Source organism: Diabrotica virgifera, chromosome 9 (genome assembly GCF_917563875.1).
Source record: "Diabrotica virgifera virgifera chromosome 9, PGI_DIABVI_V3a".
NCBI classification, from domain to species: Eukaryota; Metazoa; Arthropoda; class Insecta; order Coleoptera; family Chrysomelidae; genus Diabrotica; species Diabrotica virgifera.
The window spans coordinates 17402370-17419240 of record NC_065451.1 but is presented as its reverse complement, the minus strand read 5'-3'; the positions used below and the strand labels follow the sequence as shown (position 1 = coordinate 17419240).

Sequence of the window (16871 nt, the reverse complement as noted above, 5' to 3'; positions counted from 1 at the left end):
AGCACAACAGCAATGGTTTATTAATCCCATATTTTTTATTTATTGTCAAAATTTTTAAAAATTATTGATATTGCTAATTTAATATCAAATACAGGGTGAGCCAAAACGCAAGTACATTATTTTCTCAGTAATGTTAAGTGGAACACCCTGTATTTTATATCATTATTGAAAAGTAACATTAACGTACTTTAATTTTTATATAACATTCCCTATGCCCAAATTTATTAGTTTTCTAGATATTTTCATTTTTTAGAGCAAATTATTTTAGGTGTTTACATTTATCTAAATTTTAAGTAAGCCATGACTGAATTGACAATTGAATATTACCGATTATCAATCCGGTAATCAATGTAACACTGTAGCAAATAAAGAAATAAAAATAATTTATTAGTAATACATTTTACAAACAAAAACACAACCACTACATGCAGCATTTTTGAAACAATTAAAAACTATTTTTTTATGTAAATGCAACAAATAAACAAAGACAATTAGTAATAAATTTTACAAAAAAACACACAAACACAAAATACAATATTTTGTGAAGACAATTAAACACTACTTTTGTATGTAAATGTAACAATATAACAAATAAAGAACGAAACATAATTTATCAGTAATACATTTTGCAAAAAAACATGTTTGAAAAAATTAGAAGCTACTTTTAATAAAATATTTTTAATATTTAATTACATAAGGTGTTCAAAATTATCTCCCAACACATTATGTACGCCTAAAAACGATCATTGAATGAGCTACTTACTCAGGGACGCGCCAAGTAACTTCGGCGCCGTCGTGCAAAATATTGATAAGCGCCTTTATCAAAATTACTAGGGTAGAAATATAATCAATCACTCCTTCATATTTCAACGTGGAAAACTGAAATTTTTTCTACATCTACCTCCATTTTTTTAAAAGGAAACAATAAGTACACAGTACACTTAAAAAAATAATATATTCTTCCTTTATGTATGTAGGCTTTAAAGCCTGTTTTTTCATCAATATTAGCCTATTCAATTTTTTTTAGATTATCGCACCATTTTTTCTTCGTCTGCCAATACTTCTTCGCCCATTTGGCGACTTATCTAGTGGTATTCGTACTATCCTATCCTCTGCCATTCTACTAATGTGTTCGTTCCACTCCTGTTTCCGTTTTGTCACCCATCCATTTATATCTTTTACATTGCATGCTCTTCATTAGTTTTGGCTTCTCTCCTATCCAACAGACTTTTCCCCTGATATTCGTTGATCTATTTTCATCTCTGTTGTTCCTGGTAGTCTATAGTAGTTATTAAAAATAAAATATAAAACACTATATTGCACAAAAAAACAGAACAGAATAAAAAGTATGTTAACCCTCTAGTGCCCGAATTTTTTTGGTACCACTACCAAATTTCACTCTAAACTGAAAGCTACAGCGTAAAAATTTGTCTGATCGCTCAAATTTTTAAAAGCTGCTATGGGTGCTTATCCGTTCTAGTCCAGAGGGTGGTTTGGGTATTGCAGCTATAAAATACTTAAATAGTAAGTCTGGAAACATTTATTACGGTCCGCCTTGAGGCGGACTGGGGCACTAGAGGGTTAAAGGCATACCTTACTTAAAATTATTAAAAAATTGAAGATAAAAAAATAAAACATATTTAGATTGCAATTTTTCTTTTAAAAAATACACTTATGACGAAAACCACCGGATATTTCTTATAAAAATTGAACTTTTCTTGCTTTACCTTTGACAAATTCATTAATCAGATTTTCAATATTCAGTCCTTTAAAAACTAAGTTTCTGTAGAAATAATAGCAAGATTTTCTAGCCGCTCCTGACCCATTCTAGATCTTAAGTAATTCTTAATTAGAGTTAGTTTAGAAAATGATCTCTCGGCTGAAGCTACAGAAATCAGTATAGTTAATAATATACATAACGCAAAAAAAGTTATTTTTTGCAATGTTTTTTTTTTCTTTAAAAAATATTAAGTTTTACATTGGATATTTATTTAACTTTGCGCCTTCAACGCGTTGGCGCCGTCGTGCGCCGCACGACATTGCCCATATGAACGGCGCGTCCCTGTACTTACTCTACGGAGCATTTGTAAATTAACACATCGAAATACACTTTGTATTTTATTTTTCATCTCATCTCTTGTTGTTGGAGGTATTTTATAAACTTCATTATTAACGTAACCCCAAAAAAATCAGTCCAGTTTATTAAATTCTGGTGATTTGGGTGGCCACGCTACTGGTCCATTGAAAAATGAAAATATCTCGAAAAATAATAAATTTAGACATAGGGAATGTTATCTAAATACGGTAACGGTACTTTTCAATAGTGATATAAAATACAGGGTGTTCCATTTAAAATTATTGAGAAAATAATGTACTTGCGTTTTGACTCACCCTGTATTTGAGATAAAGAAAATTAACAATATCGACAATTCTTGAAAATTTTGACAATACGTTAAAAAATATGGCATTAATAAACCATTGTTGTTTGGCTTATTTTTATTTATACAGGGAGTTGAACTTGTTACGATTTTCATATAAAATTGGTTATAACTTTGTAAATACCCTGTATAACGAAGCAAACCATTATATTTTTGTGATGGAGAAGTTAACAGGATTTCGAATTTAAAATAAAATATAGGGTGTTCCATTAAAAAAACATGTTTGGTCTGCCACTGTGTTATCGAACAACCTATAACATTCTAACTAATTTTGTAATGTGAAGCTCAAAGGGGGCTAAAATTTTTGTTATTAACTTTTATTGCTATCTATTACTATAGCGGAGCTATTGAGCTTTACCCTACTAATCAATCACCCTGTATATAAAATAAAATAAAAATGTATACTATTTTTATATTTTAAGTGAAAGATAAGACAGTTTTGCCTTCGCATTGCAACTGAATAAAAATGTGCGCTCAGTATACATTTTTATTTTATATTAGTTTTACTCCTTTGAGTAACATACGTCCATTTTCCGTTGGAATTTACCAGCTGAACAGACGGGGTCGTGAATTGCAAGTTTTAGAATTCCCTCTTGTCTTCTTCGCTTCAGCATCCATCTGGCATGCAATTTTTAGAAGCCATGGAGGTGTTACCAGTAAAATGGTCCAATAAATTTTCAATTAAATATCTTTTGAGAATATTTTTAATATTTTTCAATATTTTTAATATTTCTGTTAGGTTGAAAACTTTGACTTTCAGGAATCTATATGTTTCATGTAAAGAGAGATCCATTTTCCCGGGAATCGAAAGTTAGTAATTTGGATTTCCCGGGAATTCCCGGGAAAAAAACTATGTTTAAATATACAATTACATCATTCTAATCGAAAAAATTTTTTCAATTTTTTCTCAAATTTCGGATACTCATCATCATTTTATTACAATTATGATAACTATTTTATTATCACTTTTACGAAAAAAAGTTATTCTTCATAAAATGCTCTCCCTGGTTTAAAATCTAAGATACAACCATCAGATATCAAACTTTTTTAATTTTATACGAGGTATGTAAAAAACATGTATTTCTCTTAAGAGTTAAGTGCCTTTATTATTCACAATATTTTAATTAGAAGGATGTAATTGAACACTAAAACAAATTTTTTTAATTCTAAACAACTTTTCTTAATAACAATTTTCGATATTGTGAAATATAACGGTACTTTACTCTTGAGTGAAATTCATATTTTTGATATACCTCGTATAAATTTAATCAAATTTGATATTTGATGATTGCATCTTAGGGCCGGTTGTTCGAACGCTAATCAAAAATGATCATTATCAAATATTTAATTACTGTCACAACTGTCAATGTCAACGTTGATTGAGTTGTTGAAAACATAATTATTGATTACAATCTTGAAATTAGTTAATCAATTGTGTTAATAATTGTTATGTTAATTGATTAATTAATCTCATAATTATAATCAATTATCTCACAATAAAACACTGAAAAACGTTTGTTTTTCTATACTTCCACAAAATTTATTACAACTATGTTATTACTACAGCTGTTTCGGCTGTTTTCGGCTTCAAGTGTACTTGAGAAAGGCACTTTGCCGAAACAGCTGTAGTAATAACATAGTTGTAATAAATTTTGTGGAAGTATAGAAAAACAAACTGTAAACTGTAAAACATTACACTTTGCCGAAACAGCTGTAGTAATAACATAGTTGTAATAAATTTTGTGGAAGTATAGAAAAACAAACGTTTTTCAGTGTTTTATTGTGAGATAAAACGGTCGAATCCATCAATTATAATCAATTATGTTTTTAGCAACCCAACCAAAGTTGACATTGACAGTTGTCACAGTAATTAAATATTTGATAGTGATTATTGTTGATTAGCGTTCCAACAACCGGCCCTAAGATTATAATATAATACTGTATAATAGTGTATTATACGATGCAGAGTATTTTATAAAGAATAACTTTTTTTCGAAAAACTAATAATAAAAAAGTTATCAATAAGTTACAAGTTACGCAGACATACTGTATGAGCTAAAAAAAAACTTTTTTTTGCTGAACATTTATTATTGTTAAAGCTTTTTATTAAATGTATTTTAGGTAAGTTTTACAGAAAAAAGTTTTGGTCACTTTGTATAAACATTTTTATAGCTGATCATTTTCGGTTTTTGTATTACATTTTTGTTATCTTTCTTAATTTTCTCAAAAAGAAATAGTCTATTTAATTTCTAAAGTAAAATAATTTAGTGCGTTTTAAAGATTACGTCCTAAGCTTTAAAAAAGTACTTACAACACTGTAATAGATCAAAAATTTCAAAGATTTCAAAAATTGCATTTTTTGAGACGTCATATCATTTGAATTAAATTAAGATTTTTTTGGATGAAACATCATTTAGTAAGATCCTTGAAAGGTAAGTTGTGCAAAATTGAGGGTTTTATAAGAAAAATTGTATTAGTTACACATTTTTAAATCATTTTTGAACAAAATTCATGTAAGGCTCACTTTCCGCCCCCACCGTACTTATGCCCATACATTTTATTTCTTTTTATTATAACCATAAGATAGCTTAATTATTCTTCTTTTATGTTCAATTAGTAAAATTTCATTTGATCCATTAGTTAAAGAATTACATTAAAATAACTCAACCGTGCACTTCGCAGTACCATAGTTTACAGTGCGCCAATGTTTGTGAGAAGGGTGACTTTAGCGTTATAAATAAAAAATTATAGAAGATACAGATTTAATTTTAGAAAATTCTTTATATAAGTTTTTTTTGTAAAATTTTCTGAATTTTTCAATGGCGAAGTCACTTTTTTTCTAAAATTTATATTTTTGGAGTTATTTAAAAAAACATCTGATTTCGTAGTTCATTTGTTTAATAAAAAATGAAGCACCCACTTCTCGAGTAGAACTTTTTGATATGTTGTTTATTAAACATTTCTTAATGAATTTACAAAAAGTTCTATCTTGTTTGATTTTTTCCGAAGTGAAAATCTATATGCACTCCCCTAATATGGATAATCTGAGATGCATTGTTGGGATATTTTCCTGGCGTCGCCCGTTGGCACTTTAGTACCTGGGTTAACAGTTTACTTGATTCGTTGTCGACATTCATTTCACTCACTTCATCGTTCCCTGTTAGAGGTCAGTCTGACCATACTCCAGTGTAAATATTTAAATATTTACACCATCTTCTCGGTGAGTTTTGATTCAGATCAGTCTTATAGCGAAGCCTCTTTGGTAAGGGCGAAACACGGTGTCAGAGGATGGCAAGAGACTCGATTTGAATCAAGACGAAACCGATTATTTTCATTTTTTTTTTTCTAGTTCAAATGCTGTGGTGTTCGTGGAGCAGAAGACTACGGAGACACACCAGTTCCTCCAAGTTGTTGTAATGATATAAACTATCCATGCCCTGTAACCAACCTGCAGATAGGTGACCACTCGTACCTTTATAACAGCATTAATGATAGAGGGTGCGTCGAAGCTCTGAAAATACAGTGGGACATAATTGCGAGGATTCTCTTACTATCACTTGGTTGTGTCGCCATAGTAGAGGTAAATAACGTATAATAATGTACAGGGTGTCCAGAAACTCTACAGACAAACGAAGACAGGAGACTCTTCAGATAATTTTAAGATAATTTAACCCAATTCACTTAGTCCGAAAATGCTTCCTAAGAGAGCCAGAGCTTTTTGAATATGGCGTCTTGTAATTAGTTTTTCTTAAATACCGCCAGAACGCTTCTATTTAGAAAAACAAAAATTGGTACGTGTATTTATCTTCATGATATAAATCTAATCCACCCATTGCAAATTTCTAGTACCGATCATAGGCATCCGTTTTGGGTAGGGCAACGGTTATTTTATCGCATAACTTTTTTATCTTTAACTTTTATGCATTTCTGACACTGGATTATTAAATTGTGAAGTATTCTAGTACTAAAAGGTACTCTTGTTTTAAATCGGTAGGATACACCGTTTTCTAAAAAAATCGATTTGAAAATTTTTCGCTTTTTAAATAAAAAAAAAAATCAAAAAGAACTGTTTAGAAAGACGAAAACTGGTACATTTATTTATATTCCAGAGATAAATCGATTTCATTAATTGCGAATTTCTAGTACTGGTCATAGGCGACCCTTTTGGGTAGGTCAACAGTTATTTTATAGCATAACTTTTTTGTCTTGAATTTTTGAGCATTTTTGACACTAGATTATTAAATTATGAGGTATTCGAGTACTAAAAGTTAGTCTTACTTTATGTTGGTAAAATGCTTCGTTTTTTGTTGAAAAGTTCTTTCAATTTTTTTTCAAATTCCAAAAACCAAAAACTTTCAAATCGATTTTTCTAGAAAACGGTGTGTCCTACCGACCTAAAGCAAGAGTACCTTTTAGTACTAGAATACCTCACAATTTAATAATCCAGTGTCAAAAATGTACGAAAGTTAGGGACAACCCAAAACGGACGCCTATGACCGGTACTAGAAATTTACAATGGATGGAATCGATTCATATCTGAAAAGTAAATATGCATACCAATTTTCGTTTTTCTAAATAGAAGCGTTCTGGAGGTATTTAAGAAAAACTAATTTCATGGCGCCATCTTCAAAGAGCTCTAGCTCCCTTAGGAAGCATTTTCGGACTAGGTGAATTGGGTTAAATTGTCTTAAAATTATCTTAGGAATCTCCTGTCTTCGTTTGTCGGTAGAGTTTCTGGACACCCTGTATACATACAACCAAACTTATATGGAATCACCATGTATTTCAAAGTAATATTTACAAAGGTATATCTTTTGGAAAAACTTGTTATTGTTGCGAAGAATAAAGATTTTTATCTATATAAATAAAAATGAATGTTTGTATGTATGTATGTATGTATGTATGTATGTATGTACGTACCTTATAGACTCGCAAACTATGCATTTCGTCATATGATGACCTATGACCTTAATCAAAGTTGTACATGAACCCGGGATGGTTTCTGAGTTGGTACCATCAACCTAAGTAAAAAGGGGCTTGCCCCCCATAATTATTTTTTATTTTTTTGTTATTGCAAACTGTTTTATTACAAACTGTTCTTTTTTAATTTTATATGATGTAAAACCAAAAGATACATACAATCCTAAATTTTCACTTTTCTATCACCAACCGTTATTTTTTAATAGCCATCTAAATATTACCTCTTCTATATAAATAAAAATGAATGTTTGTATGTATGTATGTACTTTATAGACTCGCAAACTATGCATTTCATCATATGATGTCCTTAGCAAATTTGTCGTTATCGCGGGACGGGAGTCGGGATCGGGAAGAAATTAAATTAAAATTACGAATTAAAATTAAATAAAGTGTACGATATTGTAAGATTTGTGAAAAGTCAAAGACTGCCATAGCTGTGGTATGTCTAGAGACAAGAAGATATAAAAACACTAACGGAAATGTTACAATAGAAGCTGACACAGTGACAAAAAAAGGAAGGTCGTCCAGAACGAGAGGTTTGTTTGACTTGGAAGACGACCTGAAAACTATCAATGTAAGACAATGGAGCAGAAGGACATAAAGGAGGTCTAAATGGAAGGACATAGTCAGACAGGCAAAGTTTATTCATGGTTATGATGTCAAAGGAAGAAGAACCGCGTTCGCTAACTGACCAATTATTACTAGACCAGTTATCCCCGCAAGGCGTCTACCGGTGTCACTTCTTACTCAGTAAACAGCAATATATTTGTTGATGTATGTATCAAGCGTAGCAGTAACGTTTATAATCGCACGTTTTTTGGGAGTTTGCGGAAAACTTGCAATGTCCATGTTTCTGGCAAGGAAAATTAATCGTGCCTTGAAAAACCGCCATCGCTTAATATTTACACACCGCAAAAAATATTACTTATCAGAATGAATTAAATAGATTATTTCATTCATAGGAGATTCTGACCAATAGAAAGCTACAAAAAATGCAAATTAAGGTGATAATTTTTGATACTATCCCGTCGTCAAGTATATTACGTCAGATGCCCTTCGTTGCTACGAAAAAATACATTCAGTGACATTAATGACAATTAATGTTTTAAAAGTTATAAAAGTGATGACTTTCAACCGTAAAATATTTTATATCAACTGTGTGTTTAACAGTACTAACTTGTACTTACATAAATAATTTACAATAAAATTTTGGTTTTTAACAGTTTTATTCATGAGATAATCGCAGCAAATTGCACTCGATCTCTAAAATTAATATAGAATTTTTGCCCTCGTGACACTTTGACATAATTTCACTCGCCTTCGACTCGTGAAATTAAAACTGTCAAAGTGTCACTCGGAAAAAATTCAATAATTTTAGAGCTCTTGTGCAATTACTACTGATACTTTTATATTAGGTAATACATACATATATTTTTTAAGTATTTTTTGATTTTCTGTTAATTTTTATTTATTGAACTTTGACACATTATTGATTTATTTCTAAGGCGGTACGAAGTTCGCCGGGTCAGCTAGTTCAAAATAAACAAATCATACAACATACATACAGCTCAGTACGGTATATTAGGTTATTTTCTTGAGTTGCAAATTGAACGAAAATAAATAAACTAACTTGTGCGTACAAAAACAAAAATACGCCTCATGTGGGGTTATAAAACTTACAACGGGGAAAGATTATTGGTCTTGTGGAGCAAGTAATGTTCTCAGAGGGACATACCTGTAGAGCTAGGCGTAACACAGGCCGTTCTGTCCAAAAACCTATGCTAGGTAACAGGGACTAGGAAAGCTCAAAAATAAAACAAGGGAAAGTCGCCAAAAAGTAATACCGGCTCGCCACGATCCTTTAATTGTCCAATCAGCTGGAAGACACCCAACCATTTCTCACCTGCAGCTCCAAAGGCAGGTTTCGGAAGCTACAGATGTAACTGTTTTAGTTGAAACGTTAAGAAGAAGAGTTCGTACCAAGAAGTATACACCAGGAGACAGTTATGAGTTCCCGAGTTACCCAGACAGCACAATATTGATCGCCTAAATTGGTGTCTTCACCACCAAAACTGGAACATTGGGAATTGTTTGTTGAGAACATTCAGCAATGTTTCTGCTCCATACGTTAGAACTAGGAGTACACATTGATCAAAGACCTTCCTTCCTTCAAGAACATGTAAATATCTCATCTAAAGACTTCTCTCAATTTTCCCTAAGCCGCCCATGCTAGTCCCATTCTCCTGTTTAGCTCTGTTGTTTGATTATCGTTTCCTAGGTATACGTTTCAAATGTATTCAAACAGCTCTACTGGGACGAAAAAGGTCTAAACATTGATGGTGTACGTTTGAGTCATTTGAGGTTTGCGGACGGCATAGTATTATTCAGTACATATATCAAGGAACTGGAGCAAATGATGAAGGAATTAAACCAGCAGTCAAATAAAATAGGTCTCAAAATGAATCTTCAGAAAACAAAAATAATGAGTAATGTACAAGCTAATCTTGTTATTGACAACGTCAGTCTTGGAAATGTAGACCACTATTGGACATACCATTAAAATCGGCAAAGAAAACCAAATAGTCGAAATAAAAGACGCATACAATTGTCTTGGGTAGCATTCGGCAATTCCTTATAGTTAAGCTTTATCTTGAAGAATAAAGATATGCCAATGTGTCTAAAACGTAGAGTTTATGACAAATGTATCTTGCCTGTAACTACATATGGACTGGAGGTCATGGCCTTTACAAAGAAAACCTTAGAGCAGCTCAGTACAACCCAAAGAGCGATGGAGAGGGCCATGCTAGGGATTATTAGTTTGAGAGACAGAATTCGAAATATCGATATTCGTGAAAGAATAAAGATTACTGATGTTGCAGAACGTATAGCAAGTCTCAAGTGGCAATGGGTCGGACATGTTGCCCGAGATAACCCCGAAAAATGGACACAGAGACTAACAAACTGGAGACCAAAGAGAACAGGCGAGGAGTAGGCAGACCGCAGAAGAGGTGGGCAGATGATATCAAACAAGTCGCGGGCAAGCAGTGGATGAGAATTGCCAAGAGTAGAAATCGATGGAAGCAAATGGAAGAGGCCTATATCCAGCAGTGGACGAACACAGGCTAAAGAAGAAGAAGAAGGTATACGTTTCTTCTCTAGGTATACATAATGCTGCCTTCCTTCATTGTAAAGTTCTCTTATATAGGTCCCTACTTTGCATCTTTTGTTTAATATTATATTTATATCGGATTAGCCATAGTTGTTTGTAATGACAATTACACTTTCACCTAAAACTATTTGACGTTTCGATTTCCACTCCCGAAATCGTTTTCAAAAAAGGTTATTAAATAATTATGTGGAAAGAGAACCGCCAAGGTATTGAGGAGGTTGACAAGCTTGGCCATGGCATTGTAGGCAACAGCCATGCTTTGGCTAAAAAGATCTTAGAGTGAGGATGGATGTTTTATGTACTATGGTACATCAAATTCTGATTACTCTGTGCTTCTGCATTATTTCTATGTGATTTGAGCGGTTCTGTGTAAGGAATGTTAGGTTAGTTTTGCGTTGCACATGTATTGTGTGATGCATATCGTCTATGTCTTTCTAATACCTCGTAACTCCAAATCACGATTGTTCAGAAGACAAGAAAAATTATTGTTATTCATACTCTCAGCAATGGGAATACGAGCTATTAGAACCCCATTTAATAATATTAGTAAGGAAGTACAGCTTACAAGGTTTTTGAATATGCGAGTTTAGTTTAATTTATACAAATCTGCAAAAAGCCCATTTTTCAAGTTTTGTGGGTTACGACGTATTAGAACGACACAGACGATATGTATTGTTTGTTCATATAAGCATTTGTTCCAACTCGATACAAAACCGTTCTTGAATCGTTACGCGCATGCGCAATAACGAAAATTTATGCGCAGTAACACATATTTCGTTACTGCGCATACTCGTAACCGTTCAAGAACGGTTTTGTATCGAGTTGGAACAAACCTATAAACAAGGCAAAAACGGCGGGTTCGTTAGAAAAAATACTCCCATGAGATTTTTTTTGCATAATCACATTCATGAGACATTCTAGAATAAGGTTCAAGAAGTCGCCCACGTGAAAAGTGGTTCAAATTTTTTTAACAATTTTTTTTTAATCAAATTGCAAAAATCAATATTTTTGGTCCGTACAAATTTTTGTTAGGTTTTTTGGACCATTCTGGACAAAAAAAGTCTCTTGTAATTTTTCTCTAAAGTTGATCATTTTCGAGTTATAAACAATTTAAAATTAAAAAAAAAAAACGAAAAAGGCGATTTTCAAGGCTTAATAAATTGGTTAAAAGTTATTATTACGAAAGTCAGAAAGTGACTAAATCAAAGTTTAAAGCCCCCTACAAGATCCTGAAGAAATTTTTGTCATTATTTTATTACTAAGCTGTTATTTTTAAGTAATAATAATGAGCGTCTGCAAGTATTAGGTGGCCGTCTATGGTGAGATGCCATTCGGGCAGTCCAATGGGGCATCTTACTGGCACTCACATTTACAGCCGGGTCAATACGATCTTACGGCTTATTGTTAATAATTAAAAATAACAGCTTAGTAATAAATTAATGACACAAATTTCTTCAGGATCATGTGGGGGGGGGGGGGGCTTTTGATTTAGTCACTTTCTGACTTTCATAATAATAATTTTAAACGAATTATCAAGTCTTAAAAATAGCCATTTTCGCGTTTTTCAAATTTTAAATTGCTTATAACTCGAAAACCATCAACTCTAGAGAAAAATTACAAGAGACCTTTTTTGTCCAGAATGGTCTAAAAAACCTAAAAAAAAATTTGTCCAAAAAAATAATAACTTTTGAAATTTGAAAAAAAATTTGGGCCACTTTTCGCGTGGGCGACTTCTTGAACCTTATTCTGGGGTGTATTACAAATGTGATTATGCAAAAAAATCTCATGGGAATATTTTTTCCAACGAACCCGCCGTTTTCGTCTTGTCTATATGTATTGTGTATGAAAGATGACGTGCGTTTCACATTTTCTCATCGACTTTAACATTGATTATGCTGCTGCTAGTGCTACACAAATATCCTTGGTCAACATATTTGAATCGTATGGTCTAACAATGCACGTTGATTCTCCTACAAGGATTACAAAAACTTCATCCACCATAATTGATTATACTGTCTCAGATTTTTCACCCCTTGATGTCAACTCTACAATTATTAATGCTGGACTATCTGATCATGAAGCAGTTTATACGAAGTTTAATATCTTGAGCAAACCCTCCTCGAAAACCCGACGTTTAGGCAGGATTTTTTCCACCCGGAACTTTCGTAATTTCCAAAATTTATGCTTAACCTCTGAGTGGCGCTTTCCTGCTATGGACGTGGATAATAATTTCAGTACTTTTTTGGATAAGCTTGTCCGTATCTTCAATAAAGCATTTCCTTTAATTGCAATTAAGCCAAAACATCGCAAACCCTGGACTACTAAAGGTATCCGAATATCTTCCAAGAATATGCGTTCTCTTCTCTATATCAGGAAATTTACTACCAACGTTTCTATCACTGAATATATCACCAAGTACAGGGCAACCTATCTTAAACTTATAAAATCAGCTAAAAAAGACTACTACCATAACCGTTTGGGAAGCTCAAAAAGTGTTGCAAAAGAAACTTGGTCCATAATAAACGATCTTCGAAATAAAACCCACACTGCTAAAACAATTTCCCTTCCAGACCCTGAAAATCTAAATGAATACTTTGTTAATGTGAGTAAAAATATTACATCAACTATTTTGCCACAACAAGATCCCATTGCTTATCTCCCTAATTCAAGAAAGGTCTCGAATTCATTCTTTATAAAACCAGTCGATAAATCTGAACTGATCCAAACAATCAATAGTATCAAAAGCAAATCCTCCTGTAGTACTGATGGTCTATCGATAAAAATTTTTTCTAATCTCCCAGAAAATGTGTTAGAAGTCCTCATCTCACTAATTAATGATTCCTTTGAGAAAGGTAAATTTCCAGAGTGCCTGAAGACAGCCATCATTATTCCTCTTCATAAGGGTGGTGAAATATCTAATACCTGCAATTATAGACCTATTGCACTACTACCGGTACTCTCCAAAATTATTGAGAGACTCATAAAAGCCCGACTTATGTCCTTTCTAGTTGAAAACAACATTTTATCACAAAATCAGTTCGGCTTTTTAAATAATAAATGCACCACTGATGCCATCTTTTCTGTACTACATGAGGTTTATCAAGCACTGAACAATAATCTTCACACTGCCACCGTTTTTTGTGACTACGCCAAAGCTTTTGATTGTGTAAATCATAACATTTTGATAAGAAAACTAAATTTCTACGGAATTCGAGGTATTTCTTTAGATTGGTTCCAATCTTACTTGGATGATAGGAAACAACTGGTTAGAGCAAATGATACAGACTCTAGTCTCAAAAACATTGTATGTGGGGTACCTCAAGGTTCAGTATTGGGTCCTCTACTTTTCCTTATCTTTATTAATGACATCACTAGTTTAAAAATCGATGGAAAAATCTTTCTTTTTGCTGATGATACCAGTATCACTTGGAGCAACTCAAATATTGCAACTCTTCATGCTACTATAACTTCTGATCTACTTACAATAAAAACCTGGTCTGACTCTAATTTACTCTCGTTTAACGTAGATAAAACAGTAGCATTGTCTTATAAAGGAGTCCTTCAACCCTTACCTCTTAATAACAGCCAGATCAGTACCGTTGATTCTGTGAAATTTCTTGGTATTTTTTTAGACAGCAACCTTAAATGGTCTCACCATATCGATTTGTTAAGGAAGAAACTATCCTCAGCTTGCTATGCTATAAGATTTGTTTCGAATGAACTCAATTTAGCATCTTCCAAAATAACATATTTTTCTTTATTCGAATCACATCTTCGTTATGGTCTTCCTTTTTGGGGTTCTGGTACAGCTGCCCAATTCGATGTTATTTTCAAATTACAAAAAAGAGCAATTAGATATCTGTTTGGCCTCAGAAGAACAACACATTGCAGAAGTTACTTCAAAGATCACAGAATTTTAACCCTTCCATCTTTGTATATTTTAGAAACTGTTTGCTTAATTCGTAAACATCTACATGTCTTTCCACCAAGACCTAATCATGACTACTTCACGAGAAATTCTACGTTTGACGTCTATATGCCGACCCCGTCCTCTGAGTTAGTAAAGAAATCTATATTATATTCCGCAAAAAAACTTTACAATCATCTCCCTCTACAACTTAAATCTGCAGCATCTTTCCCCAAATTCCGTAAACTGACAAAAGCCTACCTATCTGAAAGACCATATTATTCAGTAGAAGATTTTCTTAATCAATAACTAAGAAATTACAGTACCCTTTGCACAAGTAGTATTTTTGTTATCATTTTTTTTTTGTCTATATTTGGGTGTCATATGCAGCAGCTTAACTTTTAAACTTATTAATTACTAGGTAGACTATGCATTTGCAATTTACTTAAATTTTGCAATTGACTACTTCTGTTTAACTTCATTATTATTGTTATTATTGTAAATATATTGACGATTTATGTAATTTTAGTAAATTGGATTGTTATTGTTTTGTTGTCTTGACTTTTTATAAGCTTTGTCGATAAAATTGTACAATTTTTCATGACAATAAAGCATATTTCTATTCTATTCTATTTTCTTCCCACCTCTACTTTTGTGTATTTAATTTTTTTAAATTTTTTGTTTTTAGATTGTTGGTGTCATCTGCTCCTTCATACTAGCACGTTCGGCCAAGAATGGTTACAGAAGACACATGTACGCCTAATGCGACACACAATATTCATGTATGTTATAGTTTCCTCTCACTTCAATTGTTAGCTGATTTTAAATTTTTACTTTTCTGTACTATTGTAGTAAGTTTATTGAAAGTGTTGCAAATGTTCATATATAAAATACTTTGTACTTAAGGTTTGATACATTAAATAAATAAAAGTGTTTCAATCACAAATTAAACCTCTTAATTTGTAATGCCGCATTAATCTAAACTTCCTAATTTTACTTATACATTTAGTAATAGATATTTTAAATCATTTGCGAATATTAGGAAATTTTTTGATCCTGCTATCACGTTTCTCTGGTGATCAACTGGATGAAAGACTTGTGTAATGCTCCTAAGTGTTTAATTTCAGTGCTTTCTGGCCTTCTTTGTTAATTTTATTTCTTTCATGGGCTATATATAGCCTTTGATGTTCTGCTGCATTTCCGAAATCGAGAACCTCATCACTGAGGCGATCACGCACGCAATTCCACTCAAACAAATAACCTATACATCACCGGCACTTCCACAATACATAATTGCCAAAATTCAACAAAAACGACGTCTTCTACGTCAATACAAGGCCAACAGAAACCCACTAATCAAAACAGAGTACAACCGGATCTGTGCCAGGATAAAGAGGGAGATATCTGTCCTAACGGCTCGCCGGTGGGAAGATGCTACCTCAAAACTGGACTACAGAGACGGAGGTAAATTCTGGCAAAAATTCAAAGTCCTAACAAAACAAAAACTATCTCAACCATCCCATCTGTTGGTCAACAATCACATAGTCAATTCCCCAGAAGGGAAAGCCGAAGCATTCAGAAATTCGCTTCAAAACAATTTTCAAACTCCAGATAACCCGAACTTTGATCGCATATTTAAATTCAACACAGAATACATTGTAAATGTTACTCTCAACCACTACATTCCAGTCTATGATCCTATCATGGACCCCCTCACAGACAGGGAAACGGAGAGCTTTTGCCAAATCGGCAAAAACAGCGCTCCCGGACCTGATGGCATCAACCGAAGGTGCCTCAAAAAACTTCCAGAGAGTATCATTCCTCTTCTAACTAAAATATTTAATGCATGTCTCAAAAACAGCCACTTTCCTACTCCTTGGAAGGTGGCCAACACCATCATGCTTTTGAAAAAAGGCAAACCCCCAACCGACGTGGAATCCTATAGACCAATTTCATTAATCAATACTCTGGGTAAAGTTCTTGAGCTAATCCTAAAAGAGAGGCTCAATGACTTTCTCGAAAACCACAATATCATACCAAAATTCCAATACGGATTCCAGTCAGGTAAATCTACTAAACATGCATTAATAGATTTCACTACCAAAGTCACTCAAACCATCAACGATGGTTCATTCGCCATAGCCACATTTCTGGATGTGCAGAAGGCTTTCGACCAGGTCTGGCACGACGGGCTTGTTCGGAAACTTCTGGACATCGGGCTACCATTGCAATTTACCAAAATTGTACATTCCTACCTCCACAACCGTACTGTCAGAGTTAAAATAGGCGATCAAAGGTCCACCCCCTTCACTCCACAAGCTGGAGTTCCCCAGGGTTTAGTCCTAGCACCGCTGTTGTACATCATCTACAACAGCGA

At 33.1% G+C, this 16871-nt stretch overlaps 1 protein-coding gene across 1 annotated transcript in view; it reads left to right on the top strand.

Moving 5' to 3' along the window:
* Window positions 1-15445, top strand: part of LOC114332818 (CD63 antigen) — a 170753-nt gene extending 155308 nt beyond the window's left edge. The window contains exons 4-5 of the mRNA XM_028282595.2: window positions 5788-6018; window positions 15183-15445. Of these exons, the coding sequence (XP_028138396.1) occupies window positions 5788-6018; window positions 15183-15257 (306 nt within the window). The 3' untranslated portion in view covers window positions 15258-15445. The remainder of the gene's footprint in view (window positions 1-5787; window positions 6019-15182) is intronic.
* The last annotated feature ends 1426 nt before the right edge of the window (window positions 15446-16871 follow it).